We start from the raw sequence: 10,227 nt of genomic DNA, 5'->3' as shown, positions 1-10,227 counted from the left end.
AAACCTCTTTCGCTTCTTCCACATTCATCAATCTTTTCATACACGCTCGCCGGTTACGGGTACTTTTAATTTGGCCCTTCTTCAGCACGTCGCCTATTTCGACATACGTCCGTCTAGGGCGGCCCCTACCGACATCTCCATTCATTCTTGCTCGATAAATCTCTTTCGTAATTCTTCTTTCATCCATCCTCTCCAAATGACCAAACCAACGCAACATTCCTTTTTTTATTTTTGTCACTACATCGTCTTTCAGTCTATACATTGACTATTTAAATAAAACAATATCGTTGTTTAAACAATAATATAATATAATTTCACTTCAATTTTTAAAAATTAAACAATTACCAAAAACAAAATATATCTTGACTTGCTTTTAAACATAAAACATGAAAAAATTATATAATCATATAATGATAAGAAGAACAGATAATTTTAATGTAGATATATAAACGTTTCTAAATATGAACGAACAAATTTACATACATACATACATATCTGTCACGCCTGTCTCCCATTAGGGTAGGCAGAAACAATGGAACGCCAAATGCTTCGATTCAAACGAACAAATTTGAATAGAATAAATACTCTTTTATACAAAACAAATAAATTCAGGTTAAAAAATCAAAGAGAAATAGAAATATAGAATGTAATGGTATTACAGAAGTAATAAAATTCATATTTTTAATAATCAAGCCGAGGTAAAAACATATTATTCTTATAATATGTTAATAGACAGTATAAAAAAGGAAAATACCTAATGCTTTTTGGGTAATTTACTATATGTAGTTATGTTAGCTCCAGATCTTTGGTGTAATTTGTACTATAACCTTTATTAATTTAAATTGTTTGTATATCGTTTGTGGATAATATATAATAAGTGATAAATAATACTTACTCATAGTAAATATATAATACAGTGAAAAAAATAAATTTTATTATTGTTGACATATTTTATATAAATAAATAATCAAAGATTGTGTCCTACAAAAAAAAACACTTCAATTGTAATAAAGTAATTTTTTTATTTTAATAATTACTGAACCGATTTTTATAAAATTTAAGACCCAATAAGTATATAATTGCAGATAAAAAAATCCAAATCGGTTTAGAGTTAACGGAGTTATGAGGTGATAAATATAAAAACAAAATATATTAAATTGAGTACGTCCTTCTTTTTGAAGTCGTTTAAAAATAAATAACAACCAAGTTGTGGAGTGTAAATTAAAAAATTTCTGTAATAAGATAATTTTGTGACTCGACTATATCGCCACTAGCTTGCATTGATTAATATATTAAATATTGTATTTGACGCAGAAATAAAATGTATCTATTAATTTCTCAATATCGTCTCTCTCTTTCTCTCAATTTATTTAAAAACTCAATATAAAGTGACAATTAATGCAATTTGTACACCTTTCCAGTGTCGATATATATTCCTTTGAAAATTTTATATTATATTACTAATATTTAATGTAAATCCTGTGATTATAATATCTAAGTAATACATATATACTTAATCTAAGGTCACACAAGGGAAGGGCGTTTCAAGCTGACGATGGGCGCGGAGAAGTTGGGCGGAGGCGGAGTCTGCGACGCTGGCGTCGGCGTCACAGCGGGCGCGTGTCGAGCCTGCAATGTTGCCAACACCCAGTATCATATGAAATATTGCTTTATACAACATTTTTTTATGTAACAGAATGGCGAACAAACTGATACCCCACTAAACTAAAAGACCTGAACAGCACCGTGGACATACATCACAAGGTATATTGTGGTATTAATGTTACAACTCCTGAGTTGCCATTCCTTCCATGGAATAGTAACCCCACCTTCGCGGGGGGAAAGGGATTGTTAGTAACGGGGTCAAGTAGCCTCATTACTAGCAATATACACTATCAGGTCGACCTCCACGTGGTTCCCCCTGAAAACCATCGTGGTTAATTCTAGTTGAATTCGTCAGGATGGGTTAACTGACCTGCTTTCGTCCTCATCTGTCATCTCTCACTGGTACCCCGCCAGTGTATACCGATAACGCAGGCGGGGTTACCATTCCATTATCATCCATAAAAAAAAATCCCCACCCTCGCTATCGGTATACGCTATCGGGGCAACAGTGAGGGATGATAGACGAGGCGTGACGTGGGCCAAATGACCTGCTTTCATGCAGGTCATTTGGCCCATACGAACAAATCCATGAAAAATTAACTTCTATGGTTTCCAAGGGAAACTGCGTGAAGTTTAACCTGATAGGGGATATATGCTAGCAAGGAGCCGCTAGTGCCCCTTACTGACAATCTCTTCTCCCCTCAGGACTATTATATTATGACTCTGTACTATGTAATTTCATTACTATATCTCAATCTTCTAATCAAAACAGCTGTGCAAACACAACTGCTTGGGGGGAAAGGGATAGTTAGTAATTCGGGTTACCAGTCCCATCGCTAGCAATATATCCTGTCAGGTTGACCTCCACGTGGCCCCCCTGGAAACGAACGTGCTGAATCCCAGGTGTATTTTTTTTTTGTTGGATGAAAATGGATTGGTAACCCCGCCTGCGCTAACGGGATACGCTGGCGGAGCACCAGTGAAGGGTCATAGATGAGAATGAAAACAGGCCAGTTAGCCCATCATGATGAATTCATCATGATATAGCCTAGCTGGCCTGTTGACGAAGAATTAACCATGATAGTTTCCAGGGGGAATCGCGTGGAGCTCGATCTGGTTAGGTATATTTCTAGCAATGGGATTTTTAGTTTCCTTTACTAACAATCCCTTTCCCCCCAATCCCAGGTGTATTCATCACGATGGACTAACTGATCTATCTTTTTACTGTTACCTATCATCCCTCACTGGTGCCCCGACAGCGTATATCGTTAGCGCAGGTGGGGTTTCCATTCCATTATCATCCATTAAAAAAAAACAACTGCTTCACAGCAGAAACGCCAATGGGATAGCGATACCCAAAAAGGCGAAATTAATACTGTAAGACATTTATTCCCAAACAGCTAAGTATGCCGTAAAGTATCATGAATGATAAATGATGATACTTACATATGATAGTATCAAGTTATCAACAGACATTAATATGAGACATTAAAATTAGTGGAGAATAAATATATTATTGAGAATTCGATTATTGGAAGAAATATGGACGTCGTTTATTGATTTGGGCACTGAAACCTTACATTTACATTAGTCGATTATAGAAACAAAACATCTTGCACAATACATTAATTTATTGTTATTATTCATAGATGCTCTTGAAGTCGTTAATAGGGGAAACCATAGACATAGTACTCAAGATTAAACACGACACCTTCATTTATTCTTATTCTGTGGCATATTACTGGCCAACATAATACGCCTTATATATTACTGGCCATCATAATCCGCCTTTTATATTTTTATACTGATTTTCTATTGTTTTGCGTTTTTACAATTCTGTTTTAGATATTCTTTATGTTTTCCCACTGATGAAGACGTGATAAAAGAGAACTACAATATCAAGTATTTTTATTATCTGATAATATCTTTTTAGGTATGGCAATATGTCTTATTTTTTATACAACCTTCACATGTTTCTAGCGTATCCACATAAAATAATAATTTAGAACAATTTATCACAATTTATTAATTTTTGTGTGATTTTCACTGTAAATTAATATACATCATATTTATCACTAAATAAAAGATATCTTCTCCCAATTTTAAACCGACTTTATTTATTTTTTTACAATCGACAAACTTTAAACTTTCCATTCGGGGCAAAGTAAAACCGAATTTCTATATAGATACTACCACAACTATTATTTTCAAAGCAAAATCATTATTTTGAATGTCACTTCAAAATAACGAAACGACGTTCATTATGGATCGAGCTTTAAATTAAAAAATTCATACTGTGCTTAGCAAAAACATATTGTTTTGAACTGTTAATGTATTTTTTTCGAGCTTTTAATGCTGTTGGCCGCAGATAGTCTTTACAGCTTCACCGAACGCGTGCAGAGGCGAGTGCAGATGACACTCCAAGCTGGCGAGAGAGAAACGACGAAGTGTCGTCTCTCACCGATGGATTGCGACGTACGCCCAAGGATATTAGAGCGGCTCGAACCTCTGCTTAGGGGACTAGACCTCGGCATAGGATCAGCAAAAGCAATGATTCTAGCCAAACTTAATATATTACTAACAAGATGAATCTATCGGCCCACCTCGGACACTTCATACAAAAACACAATGATCCGTGATTGCCACAATTACAGAAACATGTAGCGACTTTTATAGACGTGACAATGTGGGATGAAGTCAGATCGCAGCAGGCGGCAGGGAGTGTCCATACTGTACTTTAGTACTATTACCTATCCTATATTCGCATATGGGGTCAGCTAAGCCGTTGCACGTCGACCCATCGGGATCTTTTGTGCTTTCCCCTGCTTTATACCATCATTTCATAGATCTCATGTGTTACCTTAACGATATACCGCGGTTTAAGATATCTGTAGTCCTCTGGCACTGGATAATTACTTTTAACTATACTGTGCTGCCGAGTTTTTATCGCGTATACAAATAATGCAGACTATCAACCTGCGTCTTTCTGAAATCGCTTAGTCACATAAAAAACATGCACTATGGTATATTTTTAAATTGATCAGTTACCCATTCAGTACAGTAAAGCAAGGCAACCATCACCACACAACCCCAAGAAACGATGAATTATCATTAATCATTGTAAGATCATCATGAACACTATGTTATTAGTACAAGTGGACATTTCGTCATAGAGAAATGCTGATTGAATGATGACGTGACGTAAGTAACGTTGTACCCATGCTCTGAAGTCATCTACCTTAACAGGAGAGGGTTGTGCCACTCAGCTTTAGCTATTCCAAAACATAGTAAAATGTTAACTTTTTACTCATCTTAATAATATAACAGATTTTACGCTGACAAAAGAAAAATAGATCCGGTAGGTGGCGGTAGGATAGCAAAATAGTGTTTGTCAAATCACATAGTATAAGTATAATTAAGTACTTATAAAAATTAACTTATTTTACAAAATATACTTTAATAGACCTCCTTTCTATAAACATTTGTAGAATATTTAATATTGTATATAATTGAGTATAGTTTTATGTAGGTACTTATGCATTATTGTTGTTATAAAGCCATGTTAAAATTTACTAATTTATTTAATAGCAAAAGAAGCATTGCATACAGTTTTAAAAATTAGATCTAGATCTTTTAAAAATTAGAGATAGTCTAAACTTTACTATGTATATAATCTTTAAGATCTTTAATTTTTTTTTTTAATTAAATTAATTAAATTTGAAAATAACGGTTAAGGGTATTATGCCTACGAACAGTCATGCTATTATATAGACTATAACATAGGTTAATATTTCTAGAACAAGAATGGATAGATTCCAAGCAACCCGTAAGTTTTTCGACACCATAACATCTCCCCACTTGTATGCAATGAACATATTTGTGATAGAAGTCTTATTACTGCTGAGTATAACTGCATAACCAATAGTATATTTGTATTTATAAAAAAATACAAATGATTTCGTAGACTTTTTATTGGCCAAAGATTGACCGAATCCAAACTACCACCGGCGTAAACAAATTAGGGGAAAAACAAATATAAACAGTAAACAGGATTAGCAATTTTTTTTTATTTCCAACAACATAGTAACATTCAGTTATACAATAGTAGTAAAACTAACTATCTTATGAATATATAATGGTTCGGTATAAATCTCCGGTACAGATCGAAGGTAATGTTTGAAAGCTTAAAGATTTATTTAAACTTATAATTAAGTACGAAGATCTAATAAGTATAGAATCAGACCAGAATGATTTAATTCTTATAACAATAAGAAGACGCTCACTAAATACAGAAAGTAATATTATTAAAAAGTTTCACTTACAAGCAAACGACGGTAATGACATACAAACACATATACGTGAACAATAATAAACAATCAACAGATGAAGTTACAATGACATTTAAGTTAAACAATCACAAGAAAGCGTTAGACGTTATACAACCAAAAATAAACCAGGCATTAGGTACATGAACGTGTATTGAATGTTGTATGGTATGTTGCTTTGTAGTGTTGCCTTATCGGAAACATTGAATCTAGTCTTAAATCGCGCCACTAATAATGTATTACAGTTGGCAAACGTATTATTTTGTTTCTGAGATTATCAATTTAGATCTCACCGTATATTTAACTAATCGAGCTTCGATTTAAATAGAACAAATAAAATGAAAAGAACCGAAACACATTACATCACAGCACAACACTTATAGCGACAGATTAAACTTAGATTAAAATAGTTTATATACTAAAGATAGTGTCTATAAAAAACAAATATGTCAATTTACGAATAGCAAGATGTTTGAGTAAAGAAAGGTAAGATAAATAGAAACCATTAGCAAGATTTTTCAATAAATATTGTACCAGTAAAACTGAATATCTTGAAACCAATAAAACAGATCATGACCCACCCAGCTGTTATAATAGTATGGGAACATTCCCTCAAAAGAATGGTAATGTTTTTAATTTAACCTTCTAATGTATGTATTTATTGTATAATAAACTGGAATTAATAATTTATTTATTAAATATCATATTAATAAATCCTAACCTTCTTTATGTGTACGCAAGTAAAGCCACCTAAAGACTAATAATATAATAGAGAAAAACATGGGGCTTTTTAGATTTTAAATTGAAGCAGTATTGTTAAGGTAGCACCTTGTATGTATGTGATATACTATTTATATCGTAATTAAATTCATTAATGGAATATCCAAGGCCTATTAGAAGAGCAATGACAAATATATTGTCCATATTTATAGATGAAACGGCACTTTCAATCTTTCATATCATAATTATCACATTCTGAATGACTATATCTAAAGCTCTAGAAATATTTTTTTTTCGGGGACAAATTTAGGAACCTTACGATTTTATTACATTTTTTTTTTAAATAAATATAAAACAGTTGATTACATAATATACAGCTTATATGACATAATTATATTAAAAAGAACTCCAAAAAAATATGATCAAATTGTGTGGTCCTTTCATCCACTGATTTGTGTGTGGACGTGTTTATCTGCGAGCTGACATTCCTTCCTGAAAGTTTATATTTGCATTACTTTCCAATTTACTTTCAACTTAACAGATAAAGTGCCATACTAATGATAATAGGTGCATTTCACATATAATACTTGTTAAATATATATGTATAGTAAGTAACATATTAACGTGTGATAGTAGGTAAGACTTTTAGTGCATTAGTGACTTTTAAAATTTACAAATCATCCACGTAAAGAAATTTTCGTGTTAACTTTATTTTTTTATTGAAATTTTTTACAATAAATTCTAGTAAAAGCGGTGCTAATAAAGCCATTTGTCTTAGATTTTTAATAGAAATTAATATAAAAAATGTAATATTTATAGTAATTTAAACTTTTCGGTGTGTGCATGTATATGGAAGTATGCATCAATAGTGTCTAACGTGTAAAATATTCATCCGTTTACCTTGAATATGTTGGTTAGTTCATCGAGCAGAGCCTCGTATCTGAATGAGATACGTATGTCGGGCACGTTAGTTCGCGTGATATCGTTACCGGCCACACCTTCCTTCACGTAGTTTGGCCCAAGCCAATATTGCTTCATCTAGAAACAAACAAACATTTATGACAGAGAAAATATGATTTACACTGTATAGAATATATAAAATAGCTTTGATCTTCAAAGCAAGACAATGCCTAACTTAGATCTGTGCGGGGGGAAGGGGATTGTTAGTAATGAAGACTGAGAATCCCATTGCTAGCAATATACCCAACCAGGTTGACCTCCTCGCCGTTCTCCCTGGAAACTATCATGGTTAATTCCTGATGAATTCATCATGATGGGCTAACTGGCCTGTTTTCATTCTCATCTATCACCCTTCACTAGTGATCCGCCAGCGTATCCCGTTAGCGCAGGCGGGATTACCATACCATTTTCACCCATCAAAAAAAAACTTAGATCTGTGCATTTGAAAACATGTCTATAGAAACTTTGACTTCATACAGATGATTTCTGTACAATGCCTCCTTGTTTCAAGATACTAACCTCGTGCGGGAATCCTGACATGAGCACAGAATTGCGCGCCAGCTCGCACATATCACATGAGCTGAGCTTCCACACTTGAGCCGCGATACTGTACTCCTCCATTAACGGTTCCTGTAACATTAAAACCACTAAGGCTGTAAAAATAAGTAAGCAAAAGGCTATAATATCCTTAGCTATATAGATAAACTATCTCCATAAAAATCATTTAAGAAAAACGGGTCAACTTTTTAATAGAATTATATTTTACGTGATACATAGTTATGAGTCCTTTATAACTTCTATATTCATTTTATCTTATAAATTCTACATCATTTTAATACGTAAGCAATCATTTTATTTATTAAATAATACGTCAAGATGCATTTTATGAGTAAATATATAGAACACTGACAAAAAAACGAGTCAGCTAATTTGTCAATTAGCTGACAAAAAGTTGACCCGTTTTTGAGGTCCGATGCTTGTTTGCCATTCTAAGTTGCATAAAAAAAAAACAATAGCAATTGGATTACTCTTAGGTAGCTCTGACTATACCTTAATTTTTATCAAATAGATTCATATATAGATTAAATGTTACTTTATTACCTTAGTAAAGTGGAATTGCAACGGGTCGTCTGTGCTAAGCGTGATGCAGAGCCCCCTGGCGAGGAACTCGGGCAACGGGTTCCGGTGGTAGTTGAGGAATAGGGAGTTGTTGCTGAGCGGCGACATCGCTATGTAGATCTGAGCCAGGTAGTACAAGTATTGGAGTACTGGCACCTAGTAAATGGATAATTATGATTAATTCAGCGACAAATACTGTAATATTGTTGATACAGGGTATTATTTTATCTATAATACAGGGAATTGCCGTTTTCCAAAAAAACGTTCACGCTCATTTTTTTACTTTATCCGAGCAGTAAGTCCTTTATATTATTCTCAATTTCGTGTATAATATAGTATATATCATATATGTGTAAGTATATTTGTTATTTATATATATTTATTCGTTTATATATATAATTTTAGTATGTATGTATATCAATAATTAGTAGTACCGCATTCGAGTATTCTGACACTTCCCTGTGGTTGACTGGGAGAGAATGCTTTTAGGATTAAGTCCGCCATGTACACATATATGTACTAATGAGTAAATAAATAAATAAAAAATTGCCGTGTAGTCCCGATAGAATGAGACACCACTTCCTTTCTCATAGGTTTCGTAAAAGGCGATTTTAATGGTTAACGAATGGGCAGCAACATCCCTCCTAAAACATTAGCAAAAGTCAAATAGTCGCCAGTCCACCTGCCAAGCATGGTAACTATGAGTAAAATCACCCCAATGGTAAACTGTTTTAAGGAATGATTCCATTCCTTATAGCAGTCTATGGAGGAGGCCTGTGTTCAGCAGTGGTCAGATGACGGCCGATTTAAAGATGATGATGAATACAGGCAAAGAAATGCGCTGGTCATGAGAAATATTATTTTGGACTGGTGTATGGGATTTTGTTTCTGTAGTCACTTGTAACATCATCCTGGGGATGTAAACGAAAGATGAGGAATAGAAATCTTACTACATCACCATACAAAAAAAAAATCTGGTACCATAATATGTAGGGAATAATGTTGAAGTATCTGTAACCCGTTACCTTCCTGAGGAGCAGGCCGTGAGAAATGTTCTCGGCGAGCATGAACCCGCAGACGAGATGCTGCACGGGCCCCGCCTCCCCACAGTGAGGTCGCAGCACGAACGTGTTCAGCCCTTGTTCCCTGGTGACACACAAAGTTGTGAAGATTGGACAAATGTACAGTATATTACCAGTATATTGTGTGATATTGATGACTATAGATGACAGTTACCAATACCAGGAGGGTTTGGTAATGATGGAAACTTAGGGCCCAATTGCTAGCAATATACCCAACCAGGTTCACCTCCAGGTGGTCCCCTCTGAAAACCATCGTGCTAAATTCCACGTGTATTCAACACGATGGGCTAACTGACCTGTCTTTTCATCCTCACCTATCATCACTCACTGAAGCCCCGCCAGTGTATACCGATGGCGCAAGCGAGGTTACTATTCCATCATCGCCCATTGAAAAAAAAAACAATGTATATCTTTTT

General features: G+C 34.2%; 1 protein-coding gene across 9 annotated transcripts in view; it reads right to left on the bottom strand.

The window, feature by feature from the left end:
• Window positions 1-286: 286 nt before the first annotated feature.
• LOC113519779 (AMP deaminase 2) overlaps window positions 287-10,227 on the bottom strand; it is a 61,044-nt gene continuing 51,103 nt past the window's right edge. For 7 of the 9 annotated variants that reach the window (XM_052900691.1, XM_052900695.1, XM_052900696.1 and 4 more), the window contains 5 exons: window positions 9,755-9,875; window positions 8,712-8,885; window positions 8,130-8,240; window positions 7,551-7,688; window positions 287-1,629 (listed from right to left, as the gene is read on the bottom strand). In XM_052900691.1, the coding sequence (XP_052756651.1) occupies window positions 1,525-1,629; window positions 7,551-7,688; window positions 8,130-8,240; window positions 8,712-8,885; window positions 9,755-9,875 (649 nt within the window). In that variant the 3' untranslated portion in view covers window positions 287-1,524. Of the gene's footprint in view, window positions 1,630-4,843; window positions 4,878-5,652; window positions 7,143-7,550; window positions 7,689-8,129; window positions 8,241-8,711; window positions 8,886-9,754; window positions 9,876-10,227 lie in introns of those variants that run through there. The other 2 variants (XM_052900697.1, XM_052900698.1) reach the window with 2 other exon arrangements.

This window comes from Galleria mellonella, unplaced genomic scaffold (assembly GCF_026898425.1).
Source record: "Galleria mellonella isolate WM207_F2 unplaced genomic scaffold, CSIRO_AGI_GalMel_v1 utg65, whole genome shotgun sequence".
Lineage (NCBI taxonomy): Eukaryota > Metazoa > Arthropoda > Insecta > Lepidoptera > Pyralidae > Galleria > Galleria mellonella.
Note: the sequence above shows the minus strand (reverse complement) of the source record. Positions and strands in the feature narration are given on the sequence as shown.